Below are 24,028 nucleotides of genomic sequence, written 5' to 3'. Positions count from 1 at the left end.
GGAGGTCTTGTAGCACTGGGGAGATATGGTCTCTTTTCTTAGTGTTTGTCAGTAGACGGGCTGCTGCGTTTTGGACCATTTGGAGCGGTTTTGTGTATGAGGAGGGGAGGCCAAGTAAAGTGGAGCAGCAGTAGTCCAATTTTGAGAAAATGAGGGCTTGGAGGATGGTTCTGAAGTCTTTGGCATGGAAGAGTGGTCTTATCCTTTTTAAAACTTGCAGTTTATAGAAACAGTCTTTGGTGGTTTTATTGATGTGGGCTTTGAAGTTTAGTTTATTGTCGATTAGCACACCTAGATCTCTTACATGAGTGGTTTGTAGGTTGTTTGGCAGAGAGGTTGTGAGATTGTTATCAGGAGTTATGAGTAATACTTCAGTTTTGGCGGAGTTTAGTACCAGATTGAGGCTGTTGAGGAGGTTTTTGATTTCTAGGTGACAGGATTCCCAGTATTCAAGGGTTTTTGAGTATGATTCTTTGATGGGGATCAGGATCTGGATGTCATCTGCATAGAGAAAGTGTATTAACTTGAGGTTGATGAGGAGTTGACATAGTGGTAGGAGGTAAATATTAAAGAGTGTAGGGGATAAAGAGGAACCTTGTGGGACTCCGATGGTCGAGTCGTGGCGTGATGATTCTTTATTCTGGATTTTTACCTTGTAGCCTCTGTTGGTTAGGAACGATTTGAACCAGGAGAGCGCTAAACCAGAGATTCCTATCGCAGCTAGCAGTTTGATGAGGATAGCGTGATTTACGGTATCGAAAGCTGCTGAGAGGTCCAAAAGGATCAATAGAAAGGATTGACCTTTGTCTGTACCTAAGATGAGTAGGTCTGTTAGGGAGGTAAGTAGGGATTCTGTGCCCCTATTTTTGCGGAATCCATGCTGTGAGGCGGATAGAATTTTGTTGTCTTCGATGAAGTCCGATAGTTGGGCGTTCACAAGCCTTTCCATAATCTTAGCTATGATAGGGAGATTAGCTATTGGACGGTAGTTGTTGGGGTCTTTTAGGTCCAGGTTGGGTTTTTTTAAAAGAGGTTTGAGTGAGGCTTGTTTGAGGTCTTCTGGGAAGGAACCTTGGGATAGCGAGCAGTTGATGATGTCTGCTAATGTTTTGGATATGGTGTCTGGTATTGAGAGGAGAAGTTTTGAGGGAATATGGTCCGCTGGGTGCGAAGATGGTTTCATTCTTTTAAGGATGGTTTGGATTTCGGAAGATGAAGTGGGTTCAAACATTTCAAGATGAATGTTTTTGATGTGAGGCATTAGGGCTGGAGTTAGAGGGATGATATTGGAGGGAAGTTGAGTAAGAAGATTTGTGATTTTGTTTTGAAAGAAGATGGCGAGTTCATCTGCTTTAGCTTGAGCTTGGTTACTAGGGCATTCTGGTGAAGGTACTTGGGTTAGGGAGGAAACATAGGAGAATAGAGCTTTTGCATCAAAGACTAAGTTGTGGATTTTGGAGGCAAAAAAGTCTCTTTTTGATTTGGAGGTGCTGGCCTTGTATTGTTGTAGCGAGCGTTTGTAGGCTGAGAGTGTGCTAGCAGTAGGACTTTTTCGCCAGTTGGATTCCATTTGTCTTAATTTTTGTTTTAGCCTTCTAAGATCGTCGGTGAACCATGGTTGTTTTTTGGAGGCGTCTGGGTGGGATTTTTTTGTTGTTAGAGGGCAGAGCTTATTGGCTATGGATTCTGTGATGGAGTTCCATGATCGTAAGGCCGTATTGGGATCGGTGAGAACAATAGTGGGAAGGTGTTTGGTCAGCTGATTGGTGAGGTCGTCGGGGTGACAAGGTTTCCTGTAATTAAAGGAGGGAGTAGGTGGATGAGGAGCAGTAGATTTTTCCAATGCGAATGAGGTAGAAATCAGGGAGTGATCCGACCAGGGTATCTTCGTATTTTTTGGTGGGGAAGACGATTTTATGCCTTTGTTGATAAAGATCAGGTCCAACGTATGTCCTGCTTTATGTGTCGGGTTATTGACTATTTGGGTAAAGCCCATCGCTGAGAATGCTAGAAGGAGAGTTTGGCAGCTAGTTGAGAGAGCTGAGTTATCCATGTGGAGATTGAAATCTCCTAGTATTATTGCTGGGGCGTCCAGGTTTAGGAAGGTTGTGGTTATTTCGATGATGGGTGAGACGTCTGCTTCTAAGAGTCCTGGGGGGGCATAGATGAGAAGTATTTGAAGTTGGTGTGATGTGAAGAATCCAATTTCAAGTTTGGTATCGGAGTGGATCGGATGTTGTGAGAATTTGAGGTCTTTTTTAGTTGCAAGTAGGATTCCTCCTCCCCTCTTTTTCAGTCTAGGCAGGGAGAAGATGTCGTAGGTTAGCGTCGGTAGTTGGTTTAATATTGCAGTATCTGAGGGTTTCAACCATGTTTCAGTTATTGCGCAAATATCTGGTTTATCGTCAGTGAGGTAGTCGTTGAGGATTAGTGATTTTTTGGTTATAGATTGCGCATTGAATAGCGATAGGGTGAATAGGGAGAGGCCTAGTAGTTGGGTTATCGGAGCTATTAGGATTGGTGTGAGTGTTTTAAGGTTGCGAAGGTTTGCTTGTCTGGTTGGATTTCTTTTCTGTGAGAAATAGTGAGGTGTGATTGGGATTGCAAATGTTGGATGCATTTTAGAGGCTAGGTCCATTTTAATTGTGGGTGTTATAGAAGATGCTGTGTTTGTTTGAGTGGAGTTGTTGAGTGGATGCTGGAGTCCTGGCGTGGCTGCTGGGTGGATGCTGGAGTCCTGGCGTGGCTGCTGGGTGGATGCTGGAGTCCTGGCGTGGCTGCTGGGTGGATGCTGGAGTCCTGGCGTGGATGCTGGGTGAGTGCTGGGTTCCTGGGTGGTTGTTGGAGTGTGTAGTCGTTTGTGAGGTTTGATTGTCTTTGTTTAGCGTTGTTCAGAGGCTGCTGGAGTCCTGCAGAGTTGTCCGTGTGTTTCACCGGTACTGCTGTTTGCCTCTGTATATGTCGTCCTGAATTGTTGTTTGGGAGGGAGAGCGTTTGAGCGTTAGATGGCTGACCTTGAATGTGTAGACGGACCTGGTTCTGATATGTTTGGAAATCTTGGTGGATTTTAGCAGGTGTTCAGCCGGCTTCAGTTAGTGGACGAGGATTCAGGGGCTCTCAGGGGCTGCTCGAAGGGGTGCTCAAAGGGGCAGGCCCCTTTGTCGCGCTCCTTCGGCGCGTGACGCTAGGCGCGTGACGCTTGACCAGGTTAGATTTTTATAGATGACTCTTTTTTGTGTCGCTCAAAAGTGATGTCATCAATATGGGTCTTAGCATCCAGCACAGAGATTTAAAAGCGGAGTCGTTAGAAGCAGGGCAGTCTTCCAGCTGGGGGAGGGGTCAACAGCCACGAGGTGGAGGAGGAGGAGAGGGTCCAATGGAGGGCTGGGTGCAGGAGTTATTATGAAAAGAGAATAACCAATGAGATACTCTCATACTGGGGTATAAATTATAATGACCTGACAAGGCATATTGAATTAGTGGAGGGATAGCACTATATGCAAAAGATTGCACAAAGTGAAGCATGATAAAAATCCTACAGTAAAAAAAAGTGCATTGTGAATTAGGAATAACAATGCCATGTGTGACTGGTACGATTAGAGTAGTGGGTATATACTACCATCCATCTGGCTAAGATGAAGAAACAGACTGAAATTAGAAAGGCAAATAAATTTGGCAACAAAATGATGGAATATTTCAATTATCCCAGTATTGCTTGGGCCAGCGTCTCATTGGGTCATGCTAGAATGATAACATTTTTAGATGCCATAAATTATTGCTTTATGGAGCAATTTGTAGAACTAACAAGAGCTATTTTAGATCCACTTTTCAGTGGAACATATGTCATGGTGCAAAGGGTCACTGTGGTAGGGCCACTAAGCAATAACATTCAAAATGCAATCAAATTTGACATAATCACTGGAGGGAGGACATTAAGTAAAACTACTGCAGTAGCATATAATTTTAAGAGGGAGACTATGACAGAATAAGTAAATTAGGAAAAACTAAAAGGAGTGGTTGCAAAGGTTATAATATTGCATGAGGCATGGACATTGTTTAAAAATATCTTCGTAGCCCAGAAGAAAACATATTCCATGCATTAAAGACTGGAGGAAGACCAAATGATTGCCATTAGGATTTAATGGTGAGATGAAAGAGGCAGTTAAAGCCCAAAGGGCATAGTCTAAAAATGGAAAGCAAACACAAATCAAGCAAATAGGTAGGCAAGATCATAAATATTGGCAGGTTAGATGGAAAAAAACAGTAGGAGAGGACAAGGGAGAGTTTGAGAAGAATCTTCTATAGGAGGTAAAAACCAATAAAAACTTTTTCAAGTATATTTGAAATAAAAAGCCTGGGAGAGAGCATCAGTTGAGTCACTTAGATCAGTGGTCCTCAACCCTGTCCTGGGGGCCCACCAGCCAGTTGGGTTTTCAGGATACCCACAATGAATATGCATGAGACAAAATTTGCATGCATGCCTCCAAAACATGCAAATTTTCTCTCATGCATATTCATAATTGGTACTCTCATTTCGTCCTCACATAAAGTATATTAAAATCCGGCTTCTATAAGCTTCATATTCTGTGTGGTCCAAGGGTCCATCTTACCAGTCATTGACTATTGTAACTCCATTCTTGTTGGTTTACCTGCTGTAATATTAAAACCACTTCAGTTATTGCTCAGTGTTGCTGCCCGACTTATCTCCAGCAGTAAAAGAAGTGATCACATTACCCCTGTGTTTATAGACTTACACTGGCTTCCAGTTAATGAATTTATTGAGCACAAAGTTGCAGTCATTGCTTTCAAATTTCTTCCTGTCACCTCATGATGTAACACCTTGTTACACATGTACTGACCTACACAACAACTGTGCTCCTAGGACTCAAAGGAGCCTTTTGGACATACCTTTTCCACTGCACGCTAGACTATGCAGCACCAGAGACTATGCTTTTTCTATTGTGACCCTTCCGTCGAACTTCTTTTCAGAAGCTTTGCATCTGGCTGACAGTCTAAAAATGTTCAAGACTTTATTGAAAACTTGGTTATTTAAACAGGCATTTTATTTTATTAGTTTTCTGGACTTTATTTCAAGCATTTCCTGTTGGCGTCTTTTGACTGTCATGATTTTGTTTTATATGTTTGTGGCATGTATAATTTATATTTTATTTATTTATTTATTTTATTTAACACTTTTTTATACCGACCTTCATGGTTGAGGACCATATCAGATCGGTTTACATCGAAAGGGGGAACTGTAACAAGAACCGTAGGTAAAAACAGGAAGAACAAAGTTACATTCAACAAGGGTAGTAAACTTGGAAGCAAAGACTGCTAGAAAGAAAGGTCTAAGGAACGTAGTGATTAGGATATTAACAACAGTTAGTCAGGGTAGGCTCTTATTCAGAACTTGAAGTTAGTATGGAGATCCATTGTTCAAAAAGGGTATTTGGTCATCTAATGTGTGTCTGAGGGATTTGAGAAGGCCTGGCGGAAAAGCCAGGTCTTGAGTTTTTTCCTAAATGTTAATAGGCAGGGTTCCAGTCTAAGGTCGTATGGGATGTTGTTCCAGATAGCTGGGCCTGCTGTTGAAAAGGATCGATCTTTGGTCGAGGTGAGGCGTGTAGCTTTTGTAGGTGGGGCCTGTAGGGTTCCTTTATATAGTTCTCTGGTCGGTCTGTTGGTAATATGGAGATTGAGAGGGAATTTGAGGTCCAGATGCAGATGATTGTAGATGGATTTGTGAATTAAAGTGAGTGATTTGTGGAGGATTCTGTATTTCACCGGGAGCCAGTGTAAGTTATGGAGGTTGGGTGATATGTGTTCTCCACGGTTGGTGTTAGTCAGAATTCTTGCCGCGGCATTCTGTATCAACTGTAGGGGTTTGGTGGATGAGCTGGGGAGACCCAGGAGGAGAGCGCTGCAGTAGTCTATTTTAGCAAATAGTAAGGCTTGCAGAACTGTCCTGAAGTCTTGGAAGAATAGTAGAGGTTTGAGTCTTTTTAGAACCTGGAGTCTATAGAAACAATCTTTGGTTGTGGTGTTGATCATTTTCTTTAGGTTTAGGCGGTTGTTGAGTAGAACCCCAAGATCTCTTACATGGGTGTGCGTGAGCTGAATGTTGAGGATGGTCTGTGGGGGTTGGTTGTCTTGATTGGAGGAGATGAGGAGGAGATCGGTCTTAGATGAGTTAAGAACCAGATTAAGACTGTTGAGAAGGCTGGTGATCGATTTTAGGCAGTTGTTCCAGTGCGTGAGTGATTTTGCGATGGATTCTGTTATCGGAATCAGAATCTGCACGTCATCAGCACATAGATAATGTGTTAGGTTAAGGTCAGTTAGGAGCTGGCAGAGGGGGAGGAGGTAGACTTTGAAGAGAGTGGGTGATAAAGAGGATCCTTGAGGATTCTTTATTGTTAATTTTAACTTTGAAGCTTCTATTACTAAGGAATGATGTGAACCAACTGAGGGCTGATCCGGTTATACCTCTGTCTGCTAGGCGAGTCAGGAGGATGGAGTGGTTGACGGTATCGAATGCCGCCGAGATGTCTAGGAGTACTAGAAGAGAGGAGTAGCCTTCGTCTAATCCCATAATTATATGGTCTGTTAATGATATGAGAAGCGTTTCTGTACTGCGAGATTTGCGAAATCCGTATTGGGATGGGTATAGGATATTGTGTTCTTCTAGATATTCTGAAAGCTGAGTATTAACCAATTTCTCTGTTAGTTTGGCTAAAAAAGGGAGATTTGAGATGGGGCAGAAGTTGGCAAGTTCTTTGGGGTCTAAGTTGTGTTTCTTGAGGAGGGGTTTAAGAGACACGGTTTTTAAGCTGTCTGGGTACCTCCCTTGGGTTAACAAGCAGTTTATAATGTTCGCTATAGGTCCAGAGATCTTGTTTGGAATCAGAAGCAGCAGTTTGGAAGGGATGTTGTCAGTTGGATGGCTAGATGGTTTCTGTCTCTTGAAGAGGGATTCGATCTCACCGGAGGATGTTACTTTGAAATTGTTGAGCTTGATTCCAGTGTGAGTGTTGATGAATGTAGAGCTGGAGGTAGTATTGGTTGGTAAGAGTGCCAGGGTATTTACAATCTTCTGCTGAAAGAAAGAAGCAAGCTCGTTGGCCTTGGATTGTGCCTGCTCGTCGGGTATCATCGATGGAGAAGACTTTGTGATTTGAGACACATAAGAGAAAAGCGCCTTGGCATCATATTGGAAATCGTGGATTTTGTTTGCATAGTATTCTCTTTTTGATTTTAGAATTGCGGTCCTGGAGTGATGTAAAGTTCCTTTGTATGTCGATAGCGTAGAGGAGTTTGGAGCTTTGCGCCATTTATTTTCTTTGTGACGTAGGACTTGTTTCAACCGTTTGAGCTCAGTAGAGAACCAGGGTTGATTTCCTTTTTTTTCTGGGTTTATTGTTTTGGAGACTACGGGGCATAAATTGTTTGCAACTGCTTCCGTAATGTTGTTCCATGAGAGAACGGCTGAATCGGGGTTAGATAGATCCAGGTTTGAGAGTTCTTTCGTAAGATGGTCGCTGAGGATCTCGGATGCACATGATTTCCTGAAATGAATGGTAGACGGGTACTGTGGGCTGTGAGTTTGTTGTATTGTGGAGACCTTGGTGGTTATCAGAAAGTGATCTGACCATGGGACTGGGGTACAAGAGGGTGCCACAGAGCAGGTGAACTTTGAGTTAATAAAGATAAGGTCCAGCGTATGTCCTGCTTTGTGTGTCGGGTTGTTGACTATCTGCGTGAATCCCATAGCATTGAGGGAATTGAGGAGAGTTTCGCAATTGGAGGAGCGGGGAGAGGCGTCAGTGTGTAAATTGAAATCTCCCATGATCATGGTAGGGAGGTCTGAATCTATGTGCTTCACTATGGATTCAATGAGGGGAGAGGCGTCAGCTTCAAGTAATCCCGGAGGGGCATAGACTAGTAGTAGTCGGAGTTGTTGTGATTTGACTAGGCCCAGTTCCAGGTTGGACTCGGACCTTATTGTATGCGGTGTAAGTCTAAGTTCTTTTTTGGTAGCTAGTAGTAAACCGCCCCCTCGTTTTTTGTGTCTGTGGGTTGATAATATATCATACTTGTGTATAGGTAATTGGTTAATTAACGCAATGTCTGAGTTTTTTAACCAGGTTTCTGTGATGGCACAGATGTCTGGGTCAGAGTCCAGTAGATAGTCATTGAGGATGTGCGTCTTTTTAGTCAGGGATTGTGCATTGAATAGGGTTACCGAGAGTAGGGTGAGCCCTAAGAGCTGGGTAAGTGGTGTGATCATAATTGGTATGAGAGATCTGTGCCTTCTTGTTGGTAATTCTAGCGCTGGATAAATGCTGTTGTGGAGATGTTGATGTCTGACCGGTATATAGTGAGTTAGCATTTCTTCCCCTAGTTCAGCACTGGGTGCTTGCTGGGAGTGGAAGGATGGACGCTGGAAGCTTGCTGGGAGTGGAAGGATGGACGCTGGAGGCTTGCTGGGAGTGGAAGGATGGATGCTGGAGGCTTGCTGGGAGTGGAAGGATGGACGCTGGAGGCTTGCTGGGAGTGGAAGGATGGACGCTGGAGGCTTGCTGGGAGTGGAAGGATGAACGCTGGAGGCTTGCTGGGAGTGGAAGGATGAACGCTGGAAGCTTGCTGGGAGTGGAAGGATGAACGCTGGATGCTTGCTGGATGCTTGCTGGGAGTGGAAGGATGAACGCTGGATGAGTGCTTGAGCTTAGAAGGATGAGCGTTGGCCAGAACTAGGCATAGGCGGGAGGAGTGCAGGAGTGTTGGTATTGGGTAGTGTGAGCCACTCTGGTAAGGCTGAATAGCGATGGGAGGAATTACTTAGGAATCTTCACAAATAGGCTCACAAAGGGGCGCACTAAGGGGCAAGCCCCTTAGGTTGTGCTCCTTCAGGCGCGAGCCTCGTTGAATTTAAATAGGCACCAGGCCAATCGGAAGCTGGCTGGAGCCCATCGGGGGCGTGGCTTGTACTCACGGAGTGCAGCGTCGAAGTTCCGTTCTTATTTTAAAATCTCTTCCTGCCGCTCTTGTTTCCGTTCTTATTTTAAAAATTTCTTCCTGCCGCTGTACATCGCCTAGTGCTTTATTTTAGGCAATTAATAAATATGAATGTGAATAAAGATAAATTGACAAACTTAAGAGAAACAATTCACAAGGACTGGATGGCATCTACCCAGTGTCCTACAAGAACTCAATTATGAAATTGCAAACTTGTAACTAGTAATCTCTAACCAGTCATTTAAAACAGCCACAATACCTGAAGACTGGAGGGTAGCCAATGTGATACTGATTTATAAAAAGACTTCCAGGGGACTCTGGGAAACTATAGAAAAGTCCCTTTTCGCGTACGATACGCTACGAAAATGACCCCCTTAGTTTTTGGGAACTTACCAGGTTCTTATAGCCTGGATTGGCCACTGTTGGAAACAGGATGCTGGGCTTGATGGACCCTTGGTCTGACCCAGTATGGCATGTTCTTATATTCCCCACCTGTGTGGACTCTTCCATTCTGCTTGTCCTCAGAGAAAACTAAAGTTAATTATTTGTAGCTGGTATTCTTCAAGGAAAGTGGGATGTAATCTGTCTCAGAACCTTTGTTTCCCCTTGGAATTGGCTTTTTATTTAAGTTAAATGAAAAATGTTTTGGGTCCCCTGAATGACACCCACAATGCAGGATGAACCTGTGTATGCTCCATAGAGCTCTGAAAGTTGTAGAAATTGTGAAGTCAGCAATACCGGCAGTAGCTGTCTGACATTAGCCATTTGTATGGACTTATATGCTGCTGTCCTCTGAGATTACGTGCTACAGATAAGTAACTTTGTCTTACTACCTGAAAAACACAAATCTTATTTAATAAATATATATATAATTATATAACAAATACCAAAGACAGATTTTAATATAATCTAAACTATTTCTTTTTTGTTCCATTTCTGAGTTTTAGTAGGTATTTAGTAGGTATTTTTTGTTTTTTTTACATCTTGAACTTCTCAGCTACTGCTACATCTGTGGATATCAGGAAATCACATAAGTACTGTTCTGTTTATTAGTAGAGAGCTCTATGCTAACATGATATAGAAAAAGAATACTGTATAAATATCTGAAGCAGTCTTGTGAAATTTTTAAATAGAAAGCCTGCCCAATTTTCTGAGGAAGTCTGTTTGGAAGCCATATTATTCATTGTTTAAAAATGCCTTCTCATGGTATTTACAAGTGTACAGTTTTCCATTTTTAGTTCAGGTTCCTTAGTTATAAAATAGGACTAGAGAAGGTGAAAACCTGAGGTTGTCATATATAAAAATGACACCTAGGAGATATATCTATCTCTCTATCTCTCTCTCTCGCTCTCTCGCTCGCTTGCTCTCTCTCGCTCTCTCTCGCTCTCTCTCTCTCGCTCGCTCTCTCTCGCTCTCTATCTCGCTCGCTCGCTCTCTATCTCTCTCGCTCTCTATCGCTCTCTCTCTCTCTATCGCTCTCTCTCTCTATATCGCTCTCTCTCTCTATATCGCTCTCTCTCTCTCTCTATATCGCTCTCTCTCTATATCGCTCTCTCTCTCTCTCTATATCGCTCTCTCTCTATATCGCTCTCTCTCTCTATATCGCTCTCTCTCTCTCTCTCTCTCTCTATCTCTCTCTATCTCCTAGGTGCATCTTATGGACACAAGATGGCGCCTGCTGTCCATTGCTCCTACCATGTGACAGGGGCCGACCAATGGCACCGGTATCCCCTATGACATAGTAAGGGCAAAGGCTATCTGCGCCATTTTGAATACTGGCAGCCGACGGCCCGAGTGCAGGAGATCGTTCCCGGACCCCTGCTGGACCACCAGGGACTTTTGGCAAGTCTTGGGGAGGGTGGGGGGTTGTAGTTAGTTTTGGGATTTTTTTTAATATGCGCTCCATAAGACGCACAGACATTCTTTCTCTTCCCCCCCCCCCCCAACACACTTTTGGGGGAAAAAAGTCCATCTTATGGAGCGAAAAATAAGGTATATATTGGAAAGCTTAATATAATTTATTATGCATGTATGTTACTCTGTAAAATAAAAAAAAATATATTCACATTTAAGAATGTTACATCTACGTAAATTGTAAACAGTGTGTTAGAATATTACTTCGCAAATAAGATTAAAAAAAATGAAAACAACAAGATGATACATAATGTTTTTTTCTAAATTCCTAAGGGTCCTGTTAAGTAGGTTTTTACTACCCTATCTCTCTGGAAAATATTATTGAAAAAGGCTATGGGATTGTTAAATTTAGTCTCTTGTTTTTATCCTCAGGGTTTATACTATCTTCACAATAAGGGAAAAATGCACAGAGACATAAAAGTAAGTCTTAAACTTTTTTTTTTTTTTACATAATTCTGTTTGTTAAAGTATTTCATATAAACATACATACAAAAGTGCATGTATAAACAAGAAATGTGGAACAGAAAACTAGAATGGGGAAGATAAGCCATTGCTAATTTATCAGGGTTCTAGATGTCACTATGCTGCTTTGCTTGCAATCTAGAGTGTGAAGCTGCCAATTCAGTTATTTTTAACAGTTTTATACATACATTCTTCCAGCTAATAAATATTCTCCAATAGTGTTTAACATAGTTCAATCTCTTCTGTTATAAAATAGCATTGTTCTTTCACTTGGTTCAGTATCATTTGATGCCAGTAATTGCTTCCCATAACCAATTTGTATTGTGTGTTATTTTTATATTTGAACTACAAGACACACAGAATTGCTTGTCTGCCTCTTCAAAATTCTGGTCTTATCCCATTATCTCTGTCATCAAAACTGAAATTGAGGAAACATTGCAAGTGGCAACCAGTTGTGTGATCCAAAATAATGTGACAATTTGCTGTATACAATCAAACAATATATAAAACCACTCAATAGCTATCATGTAGCCTCCCTCTCAACCTCCACTTATGCCTGTGCAATTTTTCTCACCCATACTTGCTTGTGCCACAGCCTCACTTGTCTCCCATGTGTTGACATACAGCTCACCCCCCCCCCCCCCCCCCCCCCTCCTGCCGTGCATGTGCTACTGTATCCAGTTTCTTTCCATGCTTGGTTACCTCACACATCTGTTTATCTTCTGTTAGTGTCAGAAGTCTTTTGTCATCACCTTCCTAGGCCCTTCCCCTTTCTTTTGAAGTCCTCATGCAGGTTGCTGGAAATAACTGTTCTTTATCATTAATGCCAGACCAGTTCAGACAAGGGCTATGTCCTCCTGCCAGAAATAGAGAAAATAAAGCTCATAGCTGACAACTACCCCTATAAAGATTTATGCTGCCTTCAGGAATTCAGTATTTCTCTGCTCCAGCAGATGTTAGACATGTGGTGGTGAGCTAGGGTTGGCAACTCCTAGAAAGGCGCTAGGCCCAGATTCCTGGTGGAGCATAGGCCAAGTTCTGGAAGTGCTCCAGGCAGTGGTTCTATTGGACTTATTCTCCCTTGGAAACTGACTCAGTCTGAGGTCCCGCACCCATGGGTCAAGCACTGAGTGGTCCCCAGTGAATTTTTTCCCTTGGGTCTGGCAGCAGGAGCTCCAGACAGGGCTCCTAGGGTAATGGTATTTGAGCTAATTTCTCTGGTAGAGTGAGCTCCTATGGCAACAGTTTTTGGGCTGATTCCCCTGGTACAATAGGAGCCTAGAAAGAGAAGGACAGGGGGGAAGGCTTGCCGCACAGCCTCATCACTGGACTGCTTCCCATTTCCTGTGATGCTGTGCTGGATTTGGATTGTGTCAGGGTGTCGGAGGTGATCACCCTCCATTATTCTTCCCTTTGCTAGCTTCCGGTTTCTCCATAGTGGGAAGGGGAGGTGAGGTACCATAGGTAAGACATGGTGGCTCAGCATTTCAGCTAGTATCTTTATCTTTATTGTATTTTATAAACTGCCTAAAACAAGAAACTAGGCGATGTATAGGTAATACAATCATAAAATGATTAGCACGAACGCAACACATAAAACATATAAATGAGACAAGCTCAGTTACAGCCAATAATTCAGTTAATAATGCAGTTAGTAACTACTTAGATCAAATATAAGCTTGTTTGAATAGCCATGTTTTCAGCAAAGATTTGAAGGTTTTTAGGCTATCATCTAATCGTAAGGCCTCTGGCAGTGTGTTCCATAAATTTGGAGTTGCCACAGACAAGGCACAATCCTTGGTTCAGCATAATCTTGCTTGGTGCACTGAAGGCACGTCCAGAAGGCCCTTCTGAGAAGAGTGTAGCTGGTGTGTGGGGCAGTACATATGTAAAAGTGCATTGCCCATGGTGACATGTCTGAAGAAATCAGTTTAAAAGTAGTCATAGCAATTTTAATTTGATTTGTTCCGAATGGGAAGCCAGTGAAGGTCCATAGGAACGGGAGTAATGTTGCGTCTTTTCCTCCCAGAGATAAGACAGGCAGTGGCATTAAGTAATAGTACATTTTGCCTGGCTTGCAAGCAAGCAGGTGCCAGGCAGGAGGGTGCGAGCCACAGAAGGTTATGACACCCTGTCAAAATCAAAAGTGAGTGGGTTCTCCAGTTCAGGCCCCGACTCCTATGCAGGAAGGCAGTGCTAAGGTGCACATGGGAACAGGGCCTGGTCAGAGTGCCCATTGTGGCAAGATTAGCAGCCAATTTACTGCAACTTTGAGCCAGAAAATAAGATAATTATATAAATAGTTAAGCATGCCAGACTCTTTACCTCTTTCTTTCCTCCAGTAGTGGAATGGAGACGTTTCGTAGGGGGGATTACATATTTACCCTCTGCTACGGCAGAGTCTGCACAGCTCCAGTTTGCTATGGAATTGTTTTAGTAGGTGACATCCAAGCATGGAGTTCCTTTCTCCTATTGTCTCTGCTAGTGGAGTGATAGAGAGAACAATCAGTAGAACTCTTCTCTTTTTCACAAATAAAGCTTCATAGAGGGGATTTTATAACCAAATTAAGTTCTGGTGTTGAAAATTATTGCAGCCTGTTTAAAAAAAAAAAAAAAAATCCTAGTGTGGTTTTGCTTGGGCAGCAATTTTAGATTCCTACAGGTAAGAACCTCAAATTGGCCTTGATAATGTTAGGTGTGCTAAAGTGCTCCTGTAGCTGGGACAGTCCTAAGGTGATCAGTGTGACAAGAGGGAGGATAGCTGTGCCTCCTCAGAGGAGGGAATAATGCCTCAAGTTGGAAGCTGACCAGGAGATAGGAGGTGGAGTCCCTTAATTCTGGGGCATGACATCCTTCAGCTCTCAGAGGATGGGAGACCATCTACAGAGGGATCCCATATTCCTGGGTGCTCATGGGGTTCCTCTCCTTCCCCACCAAGTGCTTCCTACTACATCTGATTGTTGGAGATGCAGTTTCCTCAGTGTGGGACACCTGATTCTAGCCTTAAGGTGGCCAAGACTATAAGGGATTTATATTCCATTCCCAGAGAAGAGAAGGATAGAATGTTGGATCACTGGTTGGGGGGAGTTGCCCTCATTTTTTTAAGACGACAATTGATGAATGAAAGAAAAGTGTTTTGGATCTCCATGTTGTGGAGAGAGTAATTATCTTTTTTTCCCATAGTTCCTTCATATTGTGAGACTTATAGTTTGAGAGGGGAGTTATGATCCTGGGGCAACTGAAGCGGGGACAAGAATCATAGTGAAGAACCAATGGATCCAGGTCTAGCCCAATGGCCAGAGCCAGCCATCTAGCATTTCAGATATCCTGGCTTCCAGCTCTGAAGAAGGCAGCCTAGGCGGTAGCAGTCAATGTAATGCCATTAACTAATATGAACAAACTGAGGGAATCTAGTAGTTCTCAGGTATCCTAGTAAGTGAGTCAGATTTGGTGTAGGACAGAGTTCTCCTGTAAAACCTAATAGGAGCTCACATAGCCAACATCATCTTTATACAAACCAGTGCTTCTCAACTCAATACTGGGGACACACCCTACTGGTTAGATTTTCAGTATATCCAACATGAATATGCATGAGATAGATTTGCATTCACTGCCTCCATTTTTGCAAATCTATCTCATGCATTTTCATTGCAGATATCCTGAAAACCTGACTGACTGGATGTGTCCTGAGGAGTAGGTTGAGAACCTCTGCTACAGATGAATGAGACCCAAAGTATAAGGACTGGCAGAAGTAGTCTTTGCCCTACTAGGGGTCAGGTGGGGTGTGTTTGTGAGTGGATTTCAGATCAACTTGGTGAAGCTCAAGACAAGTTCTTTGAATGAAAAAGAAAAGCAGGAGCTGGGGGTTTGGATATCCTCATGGAATCATGACCACCATCCAGTTTTTTAGGCACGTTTCTGCCAGAAGTCTGGATGTTTCCTGGACTTGGTAATTTAAAAGGAAAGTGTATGTGTGCCCAATATGCTTCTTTTTTGGAGGGCCGTGTTTCATTTCTGTTGGAATCGGTCTTTTCTTACTTATCGGGCACTGTAGGCAGGATAAGGATTTATTTATTTATTTATTTATTTTTAGATTTTTATATACCGGTGTTCCTATATGAAATAAAGATCACATCGGTTTACATTGAAACAGAACATGAAAATTGCCAAAAGGCATTACATAGAACAAGGTTATGAAACTTGGAACAGTGTACATAAGTTCAAAATTTAACAATAACGTTGTAACATTGATGACCAAAAGATAAAGGAGAAAAAAAAAAAAAAAAAAAAAAAAGACTTAAACAATTAAGTTGACAGGTCTTATTGAGCATAAAAATTATAACGTATAAGTGAGAAAGTCTCAAGTGTCCTGCAGCAAGAGATTAGATACCGAAGTAGGTAGTGGTATGGAAAATGGGGGTTTGTGAAGAAGATATGTTCTTGCTGGTTGGAGGGGAAAAAATGATGATCATGGTCCTGGAAAAGCTTGGCTAAAGAGCCAGGTTTTAAGTTTTTTTTTTGAATGAAGAGTGGCAGAACTCAAGCCGAATGTCTGGTGGGAGCGCATTCCATTGAATGGGGCCTGCTGTAGATATGGCACGTTTATGATGCGAGGATTTTGTTGAAGGTACATAGAGTGTGCCTTTATATGCTCCTCTGATGGGTCTAGAGGAGGAGTGAGGGCGTAGTTGGTTACATAATTGAAGAGGAGAGATATTGTGAATGGATTTATGAATTACGGTGAGTACTTTATATAGGATCCTTTGCTTTATAGGCAGCCAGTGGAGGAGCTTGAGAATGGGGGTGATGTGATCTCTTTTATTCGTATTGGTAAGGATTCTGGCTGCAGAGTTCTGTAGCATTTGGAGGGGTTTGATGGATGAATATGGAAGGCCAAAGAGAAGCGAATTGCAATAGTCGACTTTTGATAGAATAATGGCTTGTAGGACCATCCGAAAATCGTTGAAATAAAGAAGAGGCTTCAATTTTTTTAAGACTTGTAACTTATAAAAACAGTCTTTGGTGGTTGTGCTTATGAATTTTTTAAAATTGAGCTGATTGTCTAGCATGATACCTAGATCTCGAACATGTGGTGAGTGATTTAATATGGGAGTGGATGAGTTGAGTAGGTCAGCTGGGTTTAGAAGTTTGATGTTGATGTCTTGATTGATGATTAGGATCTCAGTTTTGTTGTTGTTAAGAATGAGGCAAAGGCTGGAGAGAAGATGATTGATCTGTTGCAAACAATTGTTCCAGTGAGCCAAGGTTTTTTGTAAGGATTCTGAGATTGGGATGAGTATCTGGATGTCATCCGCGTAGAGATAGTGAGTTAGGTTTAGTTTAGTAAGTAGATGACATAGAGGTAAGAGGTAAATGTTGAAGAGGGTAGGGGAAAGGGAGGAACCCTGAGGGACCCCCGGTTGGAAGGGATCGGTTGTGATTCTTTGTTGTTAATCTTTACTTTGAATTGTCTATTTGCTAGGAAGGATTTGAACCAGCTGAAGACTGTTCCTTTAATGCCTATATCTGCCAGACATTTTAATAGAGATGAATGGTTGACAGTGTCAAAGGCTGCAGAGAGATCTAGTAGTATCAAAAGATGTGGTTGTTTTTTGTCCATATTAGATAGAATAGAATCGGTAAGAGAGATAAGGAGAGATTCAGTGCTTAACGATTTCCGAAAGCCATACTGGGAAGATAAAAGAATGTTGTTTTCTTCCAAATATTCAGATAGTTGTTTATTGACTATCTTTTCCATAATTTTGGCGATCAATGGCAGATTAGCTATTGGGCGGAAGTTAGCTGGATCTGTGGTTGGAAGGTTAGGTTTTTTAAGTAGAGGTTTGAGAGTGGCTAATTTAAGTTGGTCAGGAACTAGACCCTGGGAGAGAGAGCAGTTAATGATGTCTGCAATTGGTTTTGATATGGAGTTTCTTATTGCGATGAGAAGGTTAGTAGGAATTGTGTCTAAGGGATGAGATGACGGTTTCATTTTTTTAAGTATGTTTTCTATCTCAAGTGCTGAAGTGGTATCGAAAGTTTCCAGCGTTGTATTTAGTTGAGGTGAGGTAATGTGAGGGAAAGGGGGATATGAAAAAGATGATGAGAGAGATAGTCAGTTTGTCAATTTTATCCTTAAAGTATTCTGCTAGTTCTGATGCTTTGTTGAGTACTTGATCATCAGGAATGGTAGGAGGTGATGGTTTAGTGAGAGCTGAAACGTAGGAGAAAAGTGCTTTTGAATCAAATATGAAATGATGTATTTTTTTGAGAAAAAATCTCTCTTTGTTCTCAGTATGGTGATTCTATAAGCATTGAGGGAGGTTTTATAAATAGCTAATGTTGTGGGGGATGGGTTTCTCCTCCAAGTGTGTTCTTTATTTCTTAGCTCTTGTTTAAGCAGCTTCAGTTCTGGGGTGAACCAGGGTTTCCTGTTGTCTGGCGAAGGTTGTACTACTTTTGTGATGGAAGGGCAGGTAATGTCTGCGATCTTTTTGGTGATGTTGCACCATGAGGTGGTGGCTGTAGATGCGTTGGAGAGATCGAGATGTGATAATTCATTAGTGAACTGATTGATGAGAAGGTCTGTAGAACAAGGTTTCCTGAATTGAATAGTGTTTTTTGGGAACGAAAGTGGAGGATAAGGATGGCCACTTCAAGTCCGTTGTAGGTCATATTTGAAATATTTGCAGGTAACCAGTTTCTTCTCAGATAGGTCATTGGTCTATTAACCTTTTAGATCTTGCTCATTGAAGGAATTATTTCCTAATGCCCCTTTTTACATATCTTAGTTAACTAGACCCAAATATGGTATAAATATGGTATAAAAAATTTGCAAGTAATTAAAAGTATATGAAAAAATGTTCCACTTGTGGAACGTTGGTACCTAAAAGGTTAATGTGTTCTGTAAGGCATAATAGTTTCTAAGACATCAATTTCAGGAGTAATTGAGGAGAGGAGCATGTTGGCCCTCTCCAGCAAGAATTTGCAATTCTCAGAGGGCCAATGACCCTGCTCGACGAGGGCACAGACATTCTTGTAGGTGAAGTCAGAATCTGTCTTTTCAAAAATAATGGCAGAGCAGCACCCTTGCCTCCATATCATCCTTGCTGTGTAAGTACCTCAGTGTAGATGTGGAGGCCAGAAGAGGTTATGCCTCAGATGCAGGAATCCTGTGAGCTATTATAGCTTCCTTCTGCCTAGTCTGAGTGGAACTTTGGTAAGGCCCATTTCTGTGGCCTGGTCTGGCATGGATGACAAGGAGGGTGAAATTTACTTATCTGTTTCCTTTCCTTTAGTTGTACCAGACCAGAAATCTAACAGTACCCTTACCTAGATGATTGGCTGATCAGGGCAAAATCCCCAGAGAAAGTCACCAGGCAACCAACAGAGTCAAATCTCTACTAGAGAGCATCGGATGGGTGATCAACAAAAACAAGAGCTGTCTGCAGCCCTCACAGTCTCTAGAATACTTAAGAGTCCGATTCAACACCAAAGAAGACAGGGTCATCCTGACACCGACAAGGAGATCAAAACTGATGAAGGAGTTGCAGACCCTGCTGAGCGAACCTCACCCCACAGCATGGGATTACCTACAAGTCCTTGGTCTCATGGCAATCCACACTGAAAGTAGTGCCATGGGCCCGAGCTCACATGAGACCCCTACAACGCTCACTTCTATCACGATGGAATCCACTGTCCCCAGAACTACACCGTTGGTCTACAGCTCCTGGGCAGAGTTCGGACCCAACTATGATGGTGCCTACAAGACGGCCACTTGAGCCAGGGAACAAGGCTATCCTCACCGACCTGGATCTTGCTCACCACGGACGCCAGCCTTCGAGGATGGGGAGCACACTGCGAAGAGCTAACGGCACAAGGGCAGTGGAACGCAGAAGAGTCGGGATGGAACATCAATCGCTTAGAAGCCCAGGCAGTCAGACTAGCCTGCCTGCGGTTCGGTCACAGACTCTGGGACAAAGCGGTCAGAATAATGTCGGACAACGCCACAACAGTGGCCTACATCAACCATCAGGGAGGAACCAGAAGCCAACAGGTGTCTCTGGAAATAGGTGTCTCTGGAAATAGACCCCCTAATGTCGTGCCCATGGCATCTGTGGGCGGAAGGGAACCTCCAGGAGATCTCGGCAGTCCACATCGCCGGGAAAGACATCACGGCGGATTACCTCAGCAGAGAAAGTGTAGACCCAGGAGAATGGAAGCTGTCGACCATAGCGTTCCAACTGATAGAGAACCGTTGGGGAACACCAACCATGGACTTTCTGGCAAACCGGTCCAATGCCCAAGTGCCCAGTTACTTCAGCCGCAGGCGGGAACCTCAGTCCCAGGGGATCAATACCCTGGTACAGACCTGGCTTCAGGAGGCTTTGTTATACGCCTTCCCGCCGTGGCCCCTATTAGGCGCAATCATTCACAAGATAGAACTACACAGGGGACCAGTACTTCTTGTGGCCCCGGTCTGGCCAAGAAGACCGTGGTACGCAGGCATGCGAAGACTACTGACATGGACCCCCCTGCCACTACCTCCACACAGAGACCCTCTCAGACAAGGGCCGATTCTCCATGAGGATCCAGCTCAATTCTCTCTTAGGGTCTGGCCATTGAGAGGGCTCGCCTGAGAAAGAGCGGATACTCTGAGGCGGCAATTGACACCCTACTCAGAGCACACAAGTTCTCCACATCCCCAACAGATAGGTTCAGCACCCAGGATTTCTTATCTACATCAGCTCCGCAACCCACAGTTTCTTCTTTTTTTTTTTTTTTAATTCTTTATTTAAAATTTTTTCAATTTACAATTAGGTTAATCATTGCATTCAATCTTGGTTGAATTGAAAAAACTCTCACACATCTGCAATTACAAACATAGGAAAAAAAGAAAATAGAAATAATTTCAAGGACGATACTCCTTAGAACTATACATAATTGCATAATATGTAATTTGTAACTTAAAATTTAAATTAAATAGCAACCTTATCTCCAGGAATATTAAATATTACTTCTGAAATGCAAGACAATTACAAGGGAGAAAAAACAAAAAAGAAAAACAATTTATGAAACAGCACATTTACAGCTGGCATTTATGTATCGCCTGCACTATTTAGGGTTCTACTGGGGATGAAGCAAATGGTTCTCGCAATTCAAAAAATTGACGCCCACAGTTTCTTTCTGGGGAGTTCTCAGGCCCCAGTTGGAGTTTCTGTTGTCTTCTAACACGAAAGGAAACTCTGTGGTCTTCAGCCAAGAATCCTTCTCTTGTTTACACCTCTAGGCTTTTTCCTGTAGCCAGGAGGTTCTAGGCCACCTTCTTTCTCAGGGTTACTGATTTGAAACCCTGCTTGTATTGTTTTCCTTGATGTGGAGCATGCTGCTTGCACTTACATCACTCCTCTGCCTTAGGCACTTCTGCTACGCATTAGAGTTTTGTCTTAATCATTTCTATGGTTTTTCTTTGTAGACCCCAACTCTTCTTCATCCTGGACCCCTTGTGGGTCGGCTGCCTCACAGGCAAAAGGGAGATGGGTAGTGCTTCTGCACTGTGTGATTTCCCTTTTTGTCTTGCTCGGACAGCCTATAGCTAGGGATTCACCCAAGTGTGAGGACTACCATCCTGCTTGTCCTCTGAGAAACCAGAGTTGCTTACCTGTAACAGGTGTTCTCAGAGGACAACATGATGTTAATCCTCACGAAACACACCCGCCTCCTCTGGGAGTTTGTTTCTCCATGTATTGACTATATCATGGACTGAGGGACTCTGCCTAGGGGGCAGGTTGATGACTCCAGCTGCACATGCTCAATAGGGCATGTTTGAAAGTTCTAGATTCTTTGAGATCAAAGTTCTGTGCCGAGCTCCATCTGAAGATGTCACCCATGTGTAAGTACTAACATCCTGCTGTCCTCGGAGAGCACCTGTTACATGTAAGCAACTCTGCTTTATTAGTATAGTGGAATTAGAATAATACTTATTTACTAGTTTTGGTAAAGTGCATCTGTTAGAAAAGGAAAGACTTTTTTCACCAATATATGTTTTTCACCAATATAAATCTAAACAGTAACTTCTACAATTTAAAAAACCTGAATGTGGCAGTTTGTCAACACAGCCATGTAATAGGCTTTAAAAATAACTTTCATAGAAGTGCGTGATTCTGGCCACAAGTAGATCTACAATGGTATTTTATAACCCATATATTTATTTATTTGTTTAAACAATTTGTAGCCCGCTGATCCACAAATCTCAGCGGGTAACAGAAGGATACGTTCATAAAGTCAGACAGCGTATGACATATAGTTATAATGTATACCGATGAATCTAGGAAGCACCTATTATAAAATACTTGTATATCTATTCCGCAGCATACACGTGTATTTATGCTTATGCGCGATTACATACAATGCATTGAAAGTACATACTTTTCCTACCTGTTTTTAAATATACATTTATATACTTTTTGTGTGAAAATAAAGTAGAACTGACTTGTATAAAATCCGATTTATGTGTCAGTATATTTTAGCACATGCGCATGTGATTGAAATTACCAGTTTACCAGTTCTCCCAGTTCTTGTGGTCATTGAGACCTTCCAACTTCTTCAGCCTGAACTTCCCCCAGTTCATGCAGACCTCTCACCCAGCCAATATTACACAATAAATAAGTCTGATACTACACAAGATAATTAGCAGGTCTAATATATGCATGTGTGTTTTAAAATAGCAACTTCCATGTGTAACAGTTGGCCCTTCCCGAAACGCCTTTAAACCACCACTTTTTTTACATGTGCATGTGTGCTAATGAAATGTATCATACACATATGTTTTATTTTTATAAGATAGCAATTATACAAGTGCAGGCTACAGTACGTGCATATATGCTAAGTTTTATGCTTGTAACTCGATAAAAATGTCCTCCTTTGTCCAAAATAAACTACCATGATGTGGTTTTATTTGTATGGGCACTGAGGGCATAACCGTAGTGAAAATATGTGGCTGGAATGGCCTAATGCATTTCCCTGCCCAAAAAAAAATCTCTCCTTTCCTTAATCAGGAAGATAAGATGCACACAGGAGAAATGAAAACAAACTAGCCTTTTTTTTTTTTTTAAAGTTAGAAAATATACATTTTTAAAAATTTCCTGGAGCTGCCTCTACCTGGTTTATTTAAATATGACTAATCGGACCCTTGATAGCATCAACCTAAATGCATTATGGAATAATTTTTCATCTGTGGAAATCCATTATATGCTATAGTAGCACTTTATCTTAATTCTGTAGTTTGTTTTTCTGAAATTTGCTTAAGTGTCTCAAATTTTGCAGTCTTTCATAGCAAAAAAAAATCTTATTGTTTAATCCAACTAGCTGCTAAAGATGTGTTGAAACAATTTTTTTTTTCTTTTTGTGAAGGGAGCAAATATTCTTCTTACTGATAATGGTCATGTGAAACTAGGTAAGTATTTTCAAATTCATCTTCTAGTTTGAAAGTTCATGCATGTCTTTATTATACTATATTAAAGCTAATAAAATCCTCGGTAATATGAGAGTAACATGTAAGTTACTAAAGAAGACTTGCTAAATTCAGGTGGCTGTTCTATTAGGTGTGTTCACACCTAACTAGAGGTTAGTTTTGCAGTCTTAGTCAGTGATCACTTTAGCGGTTTTTTCCTATTAGCATATTTTCCTTTAAATAATTATTATAATTAAAAAGGCTGTTTTATTAGTGCTTGTGTCTCTTTATGCTGTATAATGCACCTAACATGTTTGACTCCTAGACTGGAACGATCTGCAGTGAATATTTTAAATGTCAGTGTTTCTCAATCTTTTCAAGCATAAATCACACCTACATTAACAAAACAATTGATGAGGCATGCCAAACTCTTAAGGAATAGGCAGTGCGGACATGGAGAGGATTTATGTGACCAAAAAAGGTGCTATGGAAGCACTGAAAGTCCCACCAGTCTGTATTCCAAATTTTTTTTAAAAAAAAAGGGAAAGAGGGAGGTGAAAACATACATGAACTCATCACAATGGACCATCTTCCTCTATATAGGTACAAATGCAGGAGAAAGGGAAAAGTCAGTGTTGTGTGGGCAGCTGGCTTACAGGCTGATACAGTAAAAATCGCAGGAGAGTGGCGAGCACACAGGCCACTCTCCTGTGCGCGTAATTCAGAAAATGTTTTTATTCAAATTAGGGCCAGCGGGAGAAAGACACTAGGGACACTAGCGCGTCCCTAGTGCCTCTTTTTGGACAGGAGCGGCAGCTGTCATCGAGTTTGACAGCCGACTCTCAATTCTCAGCCGGTGTCTGTTCTCAAACCCGCTGACAGCCACCAGTTTGGAAACTGGACGCCAGCAAAATTGAGCATCCAGTTTTCGAGCCGAGGGCCGATATTTAATTTTTTAAAAATATATTTTTCATTATTTTTAACTTTTGGGACCTCCGACTTAATATCGCCATGAGAGAGTCAACTAGCCTTGCTCGTTGACTCTCTCTCCCTGTACCTTCTCCCTGTACCTCCCTGTACCAGTTTAGTATATTATCCAATTATCTCCCTGTTAGCCCCCCATCCTCGTTCATTGTAATTTCCTTTCTCAGTTACTTGTGAACCGACATGATGTGTCTTACGAAT

General features: G+C 42.1%; 1 protein-coding gene across 3 annotated transcripts in view; it reads left to right on the top strand.

Moving 5' to 3' along the window:
• MAP4K3 (mitogen-activated protein kinase kinase kinase kinase 3) overlaps positions 1-24,028 on the top strand; it is a 1,052,401-nt gene that overhangs the window by 337,675 nt on the left and 690,698 nt on the right. For all 3 annotated transcript variants that reach the window (XM_029594354.1, XM_029594353.1, XM_029594355.1), the window contains exons 6-7: positions 11,302-11,349; positions 22,804-22,846. In XM_029594354.1, coding sequence (XP_029450214.1) covers positions 11,302-11,349; positions 22,804-22,846 — 91 coding nt within the window. The remainder of the gene's footprint in view (positions 1-11,301; positions 11,350-22,803; positions 22,847-24,028) is intronic.

This window comes from Rhinatrema bivittatum, chromosome 3 (genome assembly GCF_901001135.1).
Source record: "Rhinatrema bivittatum chromosome 3, aRhiBiv1.1, whole genome shotgun sequence".
Classification (NCBI taxonomy): Eukaryota; Metazoa; Chordata; class Amphibia; order Gymnophiona; family Rhinatrematidae; genus Rhinatrema; species Rhinatrema bivittatum.
Note: the sequence above shows the minus strand (reverse complement) of the source record. Positions and strands in the feature narration are given on the sequence as shown.